This window comes from Frieseomelitta varia, unplaced genomic scaffold (assembly GCF_011392965.1).
Source record: "Frieseomelitta varia isolate USP_RPSP 00005682 unplaced genomic scaffold, Fvar_1.2 scaffold_976, whole genome shotgun sequence".
NCBI lineage: Eukaryota > Metazoa > Arthropoda > Insecta > Hymenoptera > Apidae > Frieseomelitta > Frieseomelitta varia.
In genome coordinates this window covers 747,151-764,841 of record NW_025110785.1, presented here as the reverse complement: position 1 = coordinate 764,841, position 17,691 = coordinate 747,151, and the positions used below count along the sequence as shown (strand labels likewise).

The 17,691-nt window shown below is 42.7% G+C and overlaps 1 protein-coding gene across 4 annotated transcripts in view; it reads left to right on the top strand.

The window, feature by feature from the left end:
* LOC122538215 (protein artichoke-like) overlaps positions 1-14,208 on the top strand; it is a 40,769-nt gene extending 26,561 nt beyond the window's left edge. For all 4 annotated transcript variants that reach the window (XM_043672099.1, XM_043672098.1, XM_043672097.1 and 1 more), the window contains one exon: positions 11,480-14,208. In XM_043672099.1, the coding sequence (XP_043528034.1) occupies positions 11,512-13,392 (1,881 nt within the window). In that variant the 5' untranslated portion in view covers positions 11,480-11,511 and the 3' untranslated portion in view covers positions 13,393-14,208. The remainder of the gene's footprint in view (positions 1-11,479) is intronic.
* Positions 14,209-17,691: the final 3,483 nt, after the last annotated feature.

Genomic DNA, 17,691 nt, shown 5'->3' with positions numbered 1-17,691 from the left:
ATTGTTCTAGATTAATTATACTCTTTCTTACAGAGTAACTTTAGATAGTTTGAAACCACTTCGAGCTCTATAAAAGACAAAATTACATTTGGATGATATTTTGAATTCCTTCTTCTTCTGTTTGACTTCAGCGTCAAATATATTGCTCTAGATTAATTATACTGTTATTCTTTCTTAGACAGTAACTTCAGAAAATTTGGAACCACTTCAAGCTCTATAAAAGACAAAATTACATTTAGGTAATATTTTGAATTCCTTATTCTTCTGTTCGACTTCAGTGTCAAATATATTGTTTCTAGATCAATTATACTGTTACTCTTTCTTACAGAATAACTTCAGAAAATTTGGAACCACTTCGAGCTCTGTAAAAGACAAAAATTTCTTTTATTGTGTTCTAGGCAATATTTTGAATTCCTTCTTCTTTTATTTGACTTTAGTATATAGAAATATATTCTTCTAGAGCTCTATAAAAGACAAAATTACATTTAGGTGATATTTTGAATTCCTCATTCTTCTATTTGACTTCAATGTCAAATATATTGTTTCTAGATTAATTATACTGTTATTTTTTTTTTACAGAGTAACTTTAGAAAGTTTGGAACCACCTCACGCTCCAAACCTAATAAAAGAAACTTTTAATAAATAAACATTCAGATAGAAATTTCTTTTATTACGTTTAGGCAATGTTTTGTGTCTACATACCTTCCCAATCGATAGATGGAAAATTTCTGATTAACACGTCGGGAGCCGCGGTATTTTCGTGTGATTTTTAGCTTGAGCTGCATGCACCATCAGTGGTAATCTATCACCCTATCACTTGTTTTACATGCGATGGAAACATCAGTAGCTTGAATCGAAAGTTCACCGTGTGGCTCACATACACGCCTGCGCAGTTCACGCAACACGAAATCTGTTTAACATAAAATTCCATTGGGACGAATCGTAAAAGATATAAACCGAACCTTTTTCAATCGTGAAAAATAGTAGTAGGAAATTGTGCCTCTATGTGTATGTGTGTGTGTTTTCTTTTTTCAACACGGGAGAATTTCATCGATCTGAGAAAGTGTTGTGTGTTAATAAAGCCATTAAATTTTCCAAAACTATCGCACGTCTCCGCGCGGTGGAGTCAAGTTTTATAAGCTGTTCTAAGCAATCTGATGTTTGCCCGAAGTTATGAGTTGTATCATGCGAACTCAACAACTGTAATAGCCAAGTTTCATCCACTCAGGCCTCGCTGCAGAAACGGTTTTACTCTTTTCGCGAAACTTACATTCAAGAAAGGTCTCGTCTTCGTCGAGTGGCGCGACAAACAGAGTCATTGCAATTAAACTCGACGATATTTTCGAAGAGAATCACTTTGAACGTCATTGTAGACCGTCTACGTTATCTAGTCTCTCAATTGCGATTACATATCTGCTTGATATCTGAAACTAAAACCAACCAAAAGTACACTAAACTCGAAAATCTGATTCCACTGAAGTTCGAATGAAAACAGACCTGACAAAGTGTGTTTAAATATGTCATTAATTGACATACAAGTCATATCTCAGTTATGATTACATATTTGTATGTGTATATGCTTGATATCTAAAACTAAAACCAATTGAAAGTACACAAATTCGAAAATCTGATTTCACTGAACCTGACGGATCTGACCAGAGTATCTTCTTATATATTCTTACATATATTTATTATATTTTTATATATTCTTATATTCTTCTTATATATTCAGAATATACATTTAAAATATTATAAATATAATATAATATTAATATTATAAATACAATATAATTTTAATATTATAAATATAATATAATTTTAATATTATAAATATAATATAATTTTAAATGTATATTAATATACATTTAAAATATTATAAATATAATACAATATATTTATTATATTCTTATATATATTATTTATTATATATTCTTATATTCTTCTTATATATTCAGAATATACATTTACAATATTATAAATATAATATAATATATTTATTATATTCTTATATATTCTTATATTCTTCGTATATATTCAGAATATACATTTAAAATATTATAAATATAATACAATGTATTTATTATATTCTTATATATATTATTTATTATATATTCTTATATTCTTCTTACATATTCAGAATATACATTTACAATATTATAAATATAATATAACATATTTATTATATTCTTATATATTCTTATATTCTTCGTATATATTCAGAATATACATTTAAAATATTATAAATATAATATAATTTTAAATGTATATTAATATACATTTAAACTATCATAAATATAATATATTTATTATATTCTTATACATTCTTATATATATTATTTATTATATATTCTTATATTCTTAAAATATTATAAATATATATATATATATATATATTAATTAAGATACAGGCCGATTACATATCTGTTTGATCTAGAGTCGAAAGTACACGAAAATTCGGAAATCTGATCCCGGCTGCAGCTCGAAATGACAAAACGGGACCCGACAGGAAACGTGTACAAGTATATCTCGGAGATCAACAATCGAAACAAACTAATCGAACGGGGCAATAAAGCGCGGTAAGAAGGCAGGCATCGCTCGGTCGTTGAAAGCCATGTAATACGGACCTAATTTCACGGAAGCGAACCAACACAAATATTTTCCCCGGGGCCGTTCCGGGATCGTTCCGGCTAATACAGCCCAGCCCTTCGCCCTTATCGTTCTCTCTCCGCTCGTAGACAAGTGTTGTTTATCAGGCTGATGTCACTTATAGCGATGGCCAGAGAGCCCGAATTTCGAGGTAATCACGCTCCCCTTGATCCAGGCTCCGCGGGCGGACCCGACCAAGTCTACTCGAGGTTTCCACCCTCGTCTTCACGACTTTCGTCGTCCTCCCCTTCCGCTTCGCGGAAAATCCGCTGTCTGGCCCAGCTTCCACCCGATAGCTAGGAATGGATAACGAAAAAAAAAAGCCAGAGAGAGAGAGAGAGAGAGAGAGAAAGCAGCGACCGATTTCCCGGAGAAAATAACGCTCGACCTGCCATACGGGATATTACACGCTGCGGATGTTAACGTTCGTCCCTCGTATATTTTTTTCTTCTCCCTCTCGCTTTTTTTCTCTCGTTGTCGCGAGATCGCTCGTCTACGAGGGACACGTAGCTCTGTCAGATAGCGGAAATGCTGTAAATCTGTGCATTATGCATGACAGCGAGATCAGCGCCATTTGTTATTCCGAGTCGGTGAGTAAAAAGGGGAAGGCGCGGGGAAGGGGACGTGAAAAATTACCGAGCCGTGGCCAGCACTTACCGAAACGAGCCGAAATCTCGTCAGGCTGGTCCGCAACACTTGCACCAGCTACGAAAATTGAAATTATCGACGAACCACGGCCACGCGTTTGGTGTTTCGTGCTCGGGCGGTGGTCCCGCGACCGTTGGTTCACCGGGAAATGGTCCCTTTTGTGAAACGCGATTCCTTTTGTCCATCCACCAGCCTGCAACGCCGAGTGAATCGAAGTGTTTGAACGCCCGTGGTTGGAGATCTTTGTGTCTCGGCCTCTCCTTCCTTCTCCTTTCTTCTTCTTCTTCTTTTTTTTTTTTTCCTTTCTTTCCTTACTTCCCATCCCCCGCCGTCTCTCGTTTTTCTATTTATTCAATGGGTCAGAGCTGTGACGATTCCGCTGGCTGATCGTTCCTGTGATCGTACATTAATGTTGACTCACAACGTACAGACTCCTTTGCTCCGTTTTTCTGCCTCGGAATTTGATAACGCGTTGACAGTGGTCTTATGATTATTATTTTTTTTTTTTTATACGTGGAGGAAATCGTGCATAAGACACCCAGCCCATGTTACGGATTCCTACCGACTAAAACTTCCACGGTGGCTCCTGCACCCTGTACTGATTCGAGGCCGCTGGACCGGAATATTCTCCGCTGCATATGATTACTGTTTTTAATAACGCGCGACGTGTGTAACGTTACCATTTGGATACGGTTCCCCCTCTACCGTTACGTGCTCCGTTGAAATAAACAGCAACGTTTCGAAACTGTGGCTAAAACACGCTAAAATTCGTATCTGAAGCGCGTTAATAAGTCCGAAATGCGTTCTCGTATCGACGGTAATTAAATATTTCACGCCCTCCGTTAAACTGTATTTTCAGGACATTTGATTTCATTGTCCCGTTGTTGTCGTAGTTTAGCTGCACGTTAGAGGTACGTAGCGGCCTAAAAATAACAGCAATTTTCTGTTACGAAAAAATTCTAACGGCAGAGACTAGTATTCAGGAAATATTCATCGAATCAATAAGATGGCTCTAGCTGTAAAATGTTGTAAAGCTGGGTTGAAGTAATTTTCCAAGTTAGAGGCTCGTAATGGCCGAACGAGCCTTGCGGATAAATTATTTTTTTTTTTTTTTTTCTCAGACAAAATTGCTGTTCGTTAGGTACTTTTACGTCACGCGCTTCTACCTTTCAGATATTATCTGATTTAAGATTCCGCAATAGTTTGTTAGCAATGTCTCCTAGCTTTTCTTTTTTTTCTTTTTTTTCTTTTTTTTAACAGGTCTACACTCGTTTTCTTAAATCCGACGCTCTTTGATTAACCACTTGCACTGGCAACTGAATTGCGGACCATAACGAGTGACCGATAATTCGTCGCTTTCGTTCTGAACTCGTCGATGTGATATAGAAATGATTGAGAAGTAATAAATTTGTTATTTGCTTTGCCTATTTTTGTTTTACTTAAGTACACTTAAAACTGAGGAAACGTTACAATTTTGGAACAAAAAATTGTCGACGTCGCGTGGCACGTCATTCGAGCGCAAGAGGTTGATACAAATTAATATAACAGTATAGTTAATATATAATATATAATTTAAGGGTGTCTTCTAGTGCGAGGTGCGTGATTTTTTGCACTTTTTTGGGGAATTTTTTGCAAAGAAACTATTATACCTTTTGCAATCAAATTGACAAGGTTTATTTGCACGTATTTCAACGACGTTTTAAAATTTTTTTGGAACAGAAAAAGTTAAAACCAGTGCTACTGCATGCTCTCAAACATTGTCGTTATTAAAAAAATGGCGTCCACGATTTCGGCTATTCTGCTTGTCTGAAATAAAAAACCGTGATACTTTCTTAATTAATATAGATCTGGCTATAGCCGGAACTAGAATTATAGAAAAATGTCTGGTAAAATTAAAAAATCGGCGGTACTTTGAATTTCGATTATCGATTTTTGCGTGTTTCTGTCATACTTCGCAGGCTTAGAAAAATATAAAAAAACAAAAATTTTCGGTTGATTCTAGTTCGGGCTGTAGTCACACATGTACTAAATGCGTACATAAAATTTTGATTCAATTAGTCAAGTACATGTTGAGATATCATGGACACTTGTTCTGAAAAAGCATAGTTTCCAGAAAAATGCCTTTAAAGTTTAATATTACGATTAATAACAAGACACTGGTCGTCGCGTCCTTCAAACACCCATAACTTCGTTAATTTTAGGAGTTCACATATAAGATTCCAGAGATTTTTGAAACTGTATCCTTTAAGAATATGCAAAAAAAAATAAAAGGAAAAATCAATTTCTTTTTAATTTCCACGTCAACACTAGAAGATCCCCTTGAACAAAAATTTTACGAAACTGCGACAATCACCGAAATTAATTAAAGAAGAAACAGAACGAGATGTCACGCAAGCGATCATCGTTCTGTTTGCAGCAGTATTCTTCTCCTCTGCAGTTTTAGGCAAGAACCGGTTATTCACCAACAAAAACTCAGCAAATTCGATATTTCCGAAAGTAAATATTCAATAGTCCCCGAGCAGTTTTCCTTAGTTACCTACGGTTTTATAACAATTTATCACTCTTGAGCGTTCGCGATCAAATTAAAAGCGCTCGGCAAACAAAATCGAAATGGAAAAGCTTCCCGAGCGTTTCGCCGCTCGGTTAAGCGTCCCTGACGTCTGCCGATCGCTATTATTTCCCAATGCAGGAACTTACATCGATAACTTCCTGAAGTTCAAACACCGAACACGCTGCACCACTCGCGCGGCTTCCACACAATTTCCACAGTGCTTTCCACCCCCACTCCGCACCCTGCTTTCGCCACGTTTCGCCACGCTCTCCGTTTTTCGCTTAACCCTCAAATTCTCAACTTCGATCGGCCCGGCAAAGTGTTTTCCACGGTTCTCTCGCGGTTATTTTGCAGCTGTACTTACACAACGCTGTTCGCACGATCAGCTATTTACATAGGTAGGGAATACATTTTCATTAAACTCTATTTATTCACTAGACGTCCGACTCCGTTCAATTCCCTCGCAATTCGTTCTCGCTTTTAACTTTTGAATCTCTCGCGAACTTTTTGTCAGTTTCGCGAGAAATTGCAAAGTCGTGGAGACTCGTTTCTTTTGCGTGCGACTGCCGCGTTGAACCGCGTTGCTTATCAAAAGGAATACTTTTCAACGATTGAGAAACACTGGCGGAGAGCAGTTTCAACCACGGCGTCCCCGGACCGTTTCTCTCTACTTAGAGAGCTAGAAAGCTAGAAAGCTGCCTTAGAGAGAAAGAAAACAGGCTGCAAAAAGGAAAAAAAAAAGAAAAACCTGGTCGAGCGATTCGAGCAAATTTCGCGTACGGTTTTGTTCCTCGATGATGGGAGTTCGAACGGGCAACTTTTCCCCTCTCTGTATATGCTCGCGATCACACACACACACACACACACACACACACACACACACACACACACACACGGTCGAGATAATAAAAACGACCGGTCGAATAAAGTTTTTATCGGCTTGTTAATTTTCGCGTCGGCCGCGGCAACCCAGGCGCACGCGATTCGCTTTTGAAACTATTTCTCTCCCGCTTATCATTGTTCCTTTCGCGCCGTATCCCCCACGAGGGACTAATGTTATTTATTCCGGAGAGCGTGGAAAAAAAAAAAAAAAAAGGAAAGGAAAGGGAAAAAAAATAGGTTGACACACAAATGCCTATGCCCGTTCCGCGTAAACACGCACAATGCACGTACACGCATACGTGCACGATGTGTTTTATATATATATATATATGAATGTGTATGCATGTGTATGTACACCCGTGGCGCGCATCGGCGGCCGGGTAAAATCTGAACGCGAATTGAACGTGCAGGTGTCCGTAAATAAACTCGTTGCATCGAGTTTGTTGCGGCGAACCGTTGGAACGTGAAGGGTGGTTACGCTTTCGCGGCTTGCTCACCCGCTACAAAGCCGGTGTGTGTGTGTGTGTGTATGTGTGTGTGTGTGTGTGTGTGTCCCGTGGACCCGGGGATTTTTATTTCGCGAAACTGTTTAGCCCGGGTCCCGACGCCTCCGCTCCGGGAATATCGTTTACATAATTACAACGAGCAAGCCCGGCAAGCGCTGCAACCGGAAGAACCGCTCTTCCGTAGCCTGCGTGCAGCATCGCGTACACACATCGCCTGCGGCCCCCTTGACGCAACAACGAAAGGAAGAGGAAACGGGTTATTTTTAAGCCCAGAAACCTTAACTTGCCCGCGATCGTTAAAAGGTTATAGGTTTCCATTCGATCGTTGGAAGCAAGTTTTTCCGCAAAAACTGAAGTCAATTTCGCAAACGCTTCAGCTTTGGTGATGATGAAATGATCGGCACGTTTCGATCGATTCTGAAAAATCTCCACCAACAGATTTTCGATGATTTTCTAATCGAGAATAATAATCAACTGTCTGCTTTCCGTGAAACATAGACAGAGAAAGAGCAACGATCACTGGCTGGAAGGTGGTTTGCTCGGGGACGAAACGGAAGTTAACCGGACGCGGTTGAAACGCTGGCGATTGCGGGAGAGCGTCTTCATCCCGGAGGGAAAGTATACAGGAAAACGACGACGGTGGCTATAGAAAGCCGAGCGGTCGCGTAACTCGAAACTTTCGCGAGCTTAGGGTTCGATTCTAACCCTCTCTCTCTTTCCTATACACACTAACCGTGTGTACGCGTGTTGAGTTGGCCTTCTGGCATTGGACCAATGACATGTTGTTCGATTCATTTTATAAGGGGGAGAGACAGGCCAGCCAGTTTCTACGTGGACTGTTTCCAATAGGCGGCGATTCGATCGTTGGTAGATAGAAAGAAGAAGAAGAGAAAGAATTGATTCGATGTTTAGCATATTGGAGGATGCTCGACGTGCCTCGAATGGATAAAATGGCGGAGGCATTGGCTCGGTTATGAGCCGGCCACCTAGACGCTCGCGCTATTTTCCATCGTTTTCTCTTTCCTTCTTTTATCTTTGCCCGGTCGCTGTCGAGCTGCTTAAGTATCTATCGGACGGATAGTTATTATCTCGTTGATCGCGGCGGCGAGCGGCGAGGAGAATCGGCAGGGAAATACGGCAATGAGAATACGAAATTCACGAAGGGAACGTGCGGATGTGCGCTTAATGTATAATTTAATAACTCTATAAACGTGCATGTACCACGATATTGATTCGCTGATGGTAATCAATATTAAGAATATACCGTTTGTGGCGATCCCATTTTCCTTCGTTTACGTTACGGTACTACCTATTTTATTACGGTGCCGTGGCTTTCTCTCTCTCTCTCTCTCTCTCTCTCTCTCTCTCTCTCTCTCTCTCTCTGTTGTGCGTAAGCTGGATTTCAGTTACTTTTCTTAGAGCTTGCGCCTGTAATTTGCGAACCGTAATCTCGGATAATTTGAATCAGGCCCTGGGAACGGAGAGCACAGCGCGATCTCTCCATCTTACAAAGGGCATAATTTTCTCTCCAGCGTATAGCACGTCGCTGAAAGTAACAGCACGACGTATGAAACACATGTATGAAAAAGAATCTTATTTGAGATGATTAAACCTCTTGAACCCGCGCTGAAACGACGTGCCACGCACGTCGAGAATTCTTTGTTCGAAAATTGTAATATTTTCTCAGTTTCAAGTACGTTCAACTAAAACAAAATAGGCAAAACAAATAATAAATTTATTACTAATAATTTCTAATACTAATACTTAATAATACTATTAATACTAATAATAGTACTTCTAATAATAATAATACTTTTAATTAATTTAATACTAGTTTAATTTAATTTAACTTAATAATAATACTTCTGATACTATTAATAATACTTAATTTAATTTATAATTATTAATAGTATTTCTGATACTATTAATAATACTTAATTTAATTTACTTTATAATAATACTTCTGATACTATTAATAATACTTAATACTACTATATATAATACTAATAATACTTCTGATACTATTAATAATACTTAATTTAATTTAATAATAATAATACTTCTGATACTATTAATAATACTTAATTTAATTTAATAATAATACTTCTGATACTATCAATAATACTTAATACTATTCTATATACTTCTGATACTATAATACTAATAATACTTCTGATACTATTAATAATACTTCTATCCATTGGTATCATACCGACGAGTTCAAAAAGAAAGCGACGAATTATTGTATACGTTTCGGTCACTCGTTACGGTCCGCAATCAATTGCCAGCGCAAGTGGTTAACCTCTTGCCACGCACGTCGAGAATTCTTTGTTCCAAAATTGTAATATTTTCTCAGTTTTAAGTAAAACAAAATAGGCAAAACAAATAATAATTAATTTATTACTCAGTAATTTCTAATCCAGTGATATGCCGACGGCTCTTCAAGAAGAAAGCGACGAATTATTGTGTACGGTTCGGTCACTCGTTACGGTCCGCAATCAATTGCCAAGTGGTTGAAGACACGAGGAAATCGCTTCCTTTGTTCCTTCGTTTATTTATCACGTTACCCGTTAAACGTGATCAGATGTCGTTCGCAAATCTGCGAAATTGTTTGATACACGCGTAAAATCAGTTGTCAGCCCCACGCGCAGCATGCAGTGTCGTGTAAACGCCCCGTGTTTATTTTCAACGAAATTACATTCTAAATATGATAAACGTCAAACAAAGTCTCTGGCGGCAAAGAATTATGTTGCAAAAACAACGCGTCTCCCCGTCGCACAGGACGTTCCCCGTTTCTCTCAATCTATGTTACAACGAGTATTTCTTATTAATTTCTCCTCGGTATTTCTAATTAATTTCCAAGTCTCGTTTCACGTGAAACGTTTGATAACATCCCTTAATTAGATCCCCGTTGTTTTACAAATCGGGAGCGAACTTACTTCGACACTGCGAACAGAGTTTCTACGAGAAATTTTTTGCCACGCGAGTTTCCCTGAATATTCATTTCGAAATGGATAAGCCGGAGAATCTAGTTGGAGATCTACGATCTGCGGACAACGTACAACGCGCGAGGCTCATTTGGAAATTGTATCTACCGCTCGGGAGAGCCATCATTTTTGCTTTCTAGTAATTCGCCTTTCGCTTATCTTTGGCGGCAGGTGCTCGAAACGGCCGTCGTACGTTACATTTTAACAAGCCTTATTCTTTCGACACGTCCAAACCGTTATACCGGAATTCGCCGGCGGCCTTGTTTAATTCGTTCTCGCGCGTTTGATTATAAACGAGGGCTGCTGCGGATAACGAGCCTGAAATAGGTCAACGGGGCTCTGACAGTCTAATGAATTCTCGAATTAGAAAACAAGCGAGTTGTATGCAGAAGTATGGAAGTACATATTCGATATATAATATTTCCCTTTGATATTTGCAAAAATTTCCCTCCACTCGTCCTCTCTTTCATCAGAGGGGATGATTCCGAAACAAAGTGCTCGGTCGGGTCTCGTTTCGTTTATTTCTCTTTCGTTAATTAGCTGAAAATATGGCCCTTCTTAATAACTACTTAAGGAAATTACGCGGAACTTATCGGAGACAGGGAAAGTCCTTCGAGCTTCGTTTCGTTTCTTCCACGAATCTCACGAAAAGGGAAAAAAAACAACGACTCGTTTCGAATTTACGACGCCTGGCCTGGTGCTTTCACGTGCTTCTCGTACTTTGCCAGCTTGGACAACGCTGGGGCCGAAAGAAAAAAGGAAAAAAAAGGCGCAAACGCCCTCGTTTAAATTACGTGTACAAACACGTTAGGGGCTTGATTGAGCCGGAGATACTTCGAAGCGAAATTCTTCCCTTTTTTTCCCCCCCTCTCACTTTTTGCTCGCGATCTCGCGAACGTCAATTAGCAATTTAAATTTTAGACTCTCTTCTCAGGCGGTGGAACAGGAGGATACGGAGATACGGAAGATAAACGCGAAAGCATGCGCCGTTTCTTCGCCAGAGTGCCGAAGTAAATTACCGGTAACCGTTGCTGCACCTACCTGTTTGCAGCGTTTGCGAATTTACTTTTGTTAAGTGTTTTAAATTCACCGTCCGCTCCGTTTTCTAATGGAGTTAACCCGTTTGTCTCGCTCCGTCGATAGAAACGATAAAATTTTTAACGAACGAACGAACGAACGAACGTTAGTAGCTTCGCGTTCAGATCCACGCACAAGTTTTAACATTTGATCCACTGACGCATCTGGTTGAAATGTTGCAGGGTAGTTGCAGTCGAGGAGGAGTTCATATGGAATGGCATCGCGTGGACCGTCGACGACGACGCTGCCAATCGCGATAGCGATGGCCGTCGCGATGTCAGTGATGGCGAACGGTCTTTGCCCGACGCAGTGCCGCTGCGACGACGAGAGCCTGTACGCGTCGTGCGCTTACGCGGGCCTCGAGGTCGTCCCGATCCAGTTGAACCCGGAGATCAGACACTTGGACCTGTCCAACAACCGCGTCGGCAGCATTCACCTGACGTTCGGTTTCTACGGTAACCTGGAGATCCTCGATCTCACGTCGAACGCGATACACACGCTCGGCTCGGACAACTTCGTCTTCCAAAAGAACCTGGTCACGTTGAACGTGAGCGGGAACGCGGTGAAAGCGCTGGCCAAGAACTCGCTGCAGGGCCTCGACTCGTTGAGAGAGCTGAACCTGGCCAGCAACAACATCTCCGACATGGACGAGCAAGCGTTCAAAGCCACCAGCGAGCTGGAGGTGTTGAATCTCAGCGATAACTCCATCACCAGCCTGCCGGAAGGTTTGCTCAAGTATCTGCACAAAATACGCACGTTGATCTTGAACGGTAACTTTCTGCTCGAGATACCCACCGAGAATTTGGCACTGGCACCGAGCCTGGAGAACGTCGACCTGTCCGACAATCTGATCCAGGAGCTGGACAGAGACTCGTTGCCGTCGTTGCCCTCGTTGGTCTCGTTGAACCTGGCCAACAACGTCATCAGGAACATCGCCGACGACGCGTTCGACCGACTGCCAGACTTGCTGCACTTGGACCTGTCCGGGAACAACCTGACGTCGGTACCAACGTCCGCTCTCGCCAGATTGAACGTCCTGTCGAGCTTAATTCTCAGCCGTAATCCGCTTGGCGCGCTGGATGCCGGCGGATTCCGCGACCTGTTCGAGCTGAGGAGCCTGGAGTTGAACGACTGCACGATCGTTAGCGTGCACGCGCGAGCATTCGCCGACAACGTGAACCTCGAGCGGATCTCGTTGGATGGTAATCGAGGCTTGAAGGAACTGCCGGCGAGGGTCCTCTACGGCGCCAGATATCTGAAATGGGTCTCGCTGCGCCGATGCAGTCTGTCGACCCTGCAGCCCACGCAATTCCCGGTGGACGGGCTGTCGTCTCTCCGCGTCGGCGGCAATCCGCTGGTCTGCAACTGCTCGGTGCACTGGCTGTGGAACGTTATCAGGGCGGAAGAGCGTCGGAACGACTCGAGGCTCGAGCTGGATACCCACGATATCATCTGCACCGACGAGGAATTCGCCGGGAAGGCCCTAATCGCTCTAACGGAGGGTTCGCTGCGATGTCGGCTGAGCCCTCTCTATCTGTCGTTGTCAGCGGCCGGTTGTCTAGCCGCAACGGCGACCATACTGGCGCTGATAGCGCATCTGACGCGGTCCAAGAGGAAGAAACGTCTGGCGTACGCGGCGCCCAATCGGCCGGAATTCCTCGTCTACGTCGGCAGGAACAACGACGAGCTGGACAAGAACGGAGCGGAATCGTACAGCAGGCGTCTGCTGACTCGGAACGAGGACACGCCGTACGACACGCCGCGCGCCAAGCCAGGACAGAGGAGCCCCCCCAATACCGTGCAGTCGCAGGACGCCAACATCTACGAGACGCCTAGGTACGCGAGACCGGCGAGCAATCGTCGGGAAACCGGCGGCAATCCGACGTTTGCGAGGCAGCAGGAAGAGGGTGTGTACGCGGTGGCTGACGTGACCGATCTTCGCGACGAGCCACCGGAAGTGTTGTCGCTCTATCGGATGCAGAGCCCCGCCACTCCCAGATCGAACGTTCAACGGCTGGATTACGGTTACGACTACGAGTACGATTACGATTACGAGTCACCGATTCCGCAGAAACCTCACGTGGTGTTCGTTTGAGGGAACTCGGCTAGCTACCGCTCGGCGGTCGAAATGCGCTGGTGAACACGGAGGCTAACGATTTTTCGGAAATCCTGAAAGAGAAAGATTGAGAGAGAGAGAGAGAGAGAGAGAGAGAGAGAGACTGTACCCTGACTTTTCGTTCGAGGAGGGAAGACACTCGCCGAGATCCCACGGAGAAGATTCATAGGGGAAATGGATTACCCAGTGACGCGTGCTAGCTTCGGCTTACACTTTGGTCACGTTCGGGGGGGGGTTGCGAAAGAAATTCCAGCGGCGACAGTCTCGCTATCGCGAGATGAAAAGGAACAGAAAGAGAGAGAGAGAGAAAGGGAGAGAGAAGCCTTAACAGGGGAGGATCTGTTCTAACTGATTGGCCAAGATCAATCGTGATACGGTAATCCTTCCTTTCAGCGAAAGTATCGATCCGACGGTCGACCGTGTACAGACATACACACTTTCTCTCTCTTTCTCTGTTCAATAAATTCTTTCCGTTCGACGATATCCAACGTGGAACCACCGTAGAGTCCCATCGCGGAGGATAGTTGTCCCCCTGTTTCTTCACGATGGCGGGGGGAGGAGGGGCGAGGGAGGGGGCAGAAAGGCCAGACTGGTGGACGAGGTGAAAATGAAATGTCTTCCGAGAAGATAGTCGCGTCGCTGGAGAACAGCAGAATGCATTTTCGCTGGGGGAAACGCAATCTGACTCGGAATGTAAATTGTACGGCGCATAAATGTGGCCACCGTTGTGTTACACACAAGGGCCACGGGTTAGCAGGGACCGGGCTACGGGAACGTATTTATTTTCACGGATTGCGTCGGATTCCCGTTGGTACAGTGCAAATGCTCGGGCGCCGTGTTCCGAGAGAGAGAGAGAGAGAGCGAGAAATAGAGAGAGAGAGAGAGAGAGAGAGAGAGAGAGAGAGAGAGAGAGAAGCGAGCGTTCATTTCGCGTTTAAACGTAGTGACAAATCAAATCAAAGCACCGTCTCGTTAGCCCGTTTAAACCCTCCTAGGGCTAGGCGTTCCAAGATTACTCTTCCTCTCTCACTCGCGTCGTCATCGAACGCGTGAATCCCTTCTGTCCTTCTCCTCTTCGCCCCTAATTTCACCGTTCTCATCTTTGTTCGCCTTTGTTTCCTTCCTTTCCTCTCTCACGCCGTCTTCGTCCACTTCGTGTGTTCCTTTTTGTCGATCCACCGTGTCCGGAGAGAAAGAGAGAGAGAGAGAGAGAGAGATTGTGATCGCCCCAAATGTTAACGCAGCCCGTATCGGAGGAACTTTGATCGAAGATTTTTGCGCGAGACGGTCGGCTACCTCAAGGCGCAAGGATTTGACACGAGTCGAAAGAACGAAGGACCGCGCGAAGAACCTCTGTCTTTCATCCTTTCGTTTCGCTGTTCCTTTATCTTTCTCTTTATCTGTCTCTTCGTACCTTTGTACAAGGCGTGCACGCATACTTATGCAGACACGCGTTATTAACGAACACTCACACACAGACACACACGTAGGAGCACGAAAAGCATAACGCGACACACACACACACACACACACAACGTGAAAAAATATAACACACCGAAGGGAGCAAACGACACAACGTTAGGATTCGTAAAGAGAAGAAAGAAAAAGGGGAAATACCGGACGGTTCCTTTTCTACTTTCCGCTTGCACCCGCTGAAGCCGAGTGAAGAGGGCCGTTCGCTCAGACGAAGATTGTAAATTGAAGCAATAATAAACGCGACTTTTTACCATTAGGAGAAACACGCCACGATGGAAACACGCACCGAGATATATTTAGTGACGAGAGTTTCACGTTTGTACACAGACTTAAGGGTATTATATAAATATAAATATATATATATATATACATAATGATATATATATTTATTTATTTATTAATTTACGATGTTAAGTTTGGAAGAGATACGTTACGTTTTGAATACGAGAGAAGAGAAGAATATATACTCGATGGACCAGCAAGAACGTATGCGTACCGTATCCATCGCCAAGTATCACCGGAAGTATGTAAGTCGAACTCTCGAATTCGCGTATAGACGTGTACATTTTCGATCGATACGTAACTGGATGTTTGCTAACTGCGGCTGATCTTGCTCGTTCATTTTGCATTGCGCGTCGCAACTATATAAAATATAGAGACAAGATCGCGACGTATCTTGTCATTATTTCTCACTTTATTCAAAACAGGAAACGTAAAAAGATCCAATTTCAACACTATATACATTATGAAAATTTTGTACGAGTAACTGTACAATTTTATTATTTTTAATCGACATAACGTTCGATTTCAAATTTCAAATTTAGTTATTTTACAAGTAAAACTGAAAGACACGGGCTTGATGTTTAATTTGTCGGAATTGATATTAATTTCTGTTCAGCACAGAAGCATAATTAATACAAATCTATTTACTTTAATTGTCATTCAAATTGTAATTTATTACAGTGTAATATTTCGTCGAATGTTTTAACGGTTGATAGATATTTTCGTTTATTTGTATTAATAACTTTGTCAAGCCGAGTATATATAAATGACGTGACGCTCGCGTTTTCGATCGCTCGAAATTCATTAAATCCAGCGACTTACGAACGAGCCACGCGCAAGTGCGTTTACGTTCAACGCGCATCCAGAAGATCGTAACGTTGTCACGTGTCACCGAACATTATCATTACGCGAACCTCGTTGATACGACGCCGACGATCCGGATAACTCGGCCGTGCGGCGTCTATTGCTGCCGTGTCGGTGGCACGTCCTCGAAACGCAACGCGTCTAGGAATTTAATGGAATATCGAATTCCCGCTGATTAAAGTCTCCGAGCGGCGACGGTATCCCGGGAGGAAGTTCGAAAGTTAAATATTCAATTCGCCACGGTAAATCTCTCGCCCCACGGCGCCTTCGCTCGCTCTCAAAAACGAAAGAGAGAGAGAGAGAGAGAGAGCCCGGATCGCAGTAAGATTTCGAGAATAGCAATCCTCGCTCGCGCGAATAATAGCGGCACGATCCGTGAAACGAGGTCAGTACGAACTACGAGGTATTATTCTTTTAAAATATCACGTCCGATTGATTCTCCGGCAATTCTTCATCACGCCTGTCCCCCCCCCCCCCCAACCCTTATCTAAACTCGATGATTAAACGCCGGTATTGAGAGATCGAATCGCGAGAAAGAGATAAACAGATCAAATCGATCGTTTCGGCGTCGATTCGAATTTTATTCAAATATAGCCCGATTTTACAATATTCAAAAGCTCCGGAAACGATTGGACTCGGGAGCGGATTGGAAGTGGCGTTCGACTCTTGACGAAATTAACGTGACTCGATTTTGACGAACAGTTTCACAGAGCAATTCATATAATAGAAAATTCGATCCGAACGTAAACCTACCGAATTTATTGTCTATAGGATCGCGTTTTGCGGGGCGATGCCACGCCCGGTGGCAGGTTATAGCAGTTACGTTGTATTTACGTTTATAGGATCGATCCCGAAATTGCTCTTGCGATAACAATTTACCGCGGGCTTGTTACGGTCTTTTTTTTTTTTTTTTTTTTTTGTGAAAAATGTCTACGACGCCGGCGTTTTCATTTTCCGCGACACTTTGATCCACGAACGGCTCTCTCGGGGCACAATGCTGACCGATATTTCACGCCTTTCCTTAAAATCTGATTCCGAACGTTCCGCAAGTAGTAAAAACGATTTTGATCAGACCCGCACAAAGGGACCCCCCCATCGATCGGAGGTTAAATCCCCGATGTGAAATAAACTTGAAAAACCCCGACACACGAAAACGATACTCGAAAGCAAAAGACCTGCCAACGGTAAATAATAACTTTATGGTCCATTGAAGTTCGCCTTAAAGCTTCGACTTTACACCGGAAGGATCTTTCGTGAGAAATTGACGTTTAGTCACATTCCCGTGTAAAAATAAAAAGGGGGAAAGGAGACAGAGTTGTAAAAAGAAAAATTGCAAAATAATCGCAGACTGGTTTTTCGTTGAGGAAACTTTTTTTTGTCAATTTTACGCGCTTTCAAGAGTTTCCGAGAGTGTGTTATCGATGTGTGTTTCTAGAATCGAAAAATTCCCCGTGTTGAATAACGATTGTAATTCTTATTGACGCCGTTTCGCAAGGGAAACAAGACACCCGGGTGTAATCGCAATTTCAAGCCGCAATTTCGAATGGGCGAAACGCGATCCGGAAAGAGGTTCAAATAGAATTTACGCCGGGAGCTAACCCGCCGGAGGGGGAGGGGAGGGGGGCGGTCGAATTTGAACAATTCCCCCGGCGCTCG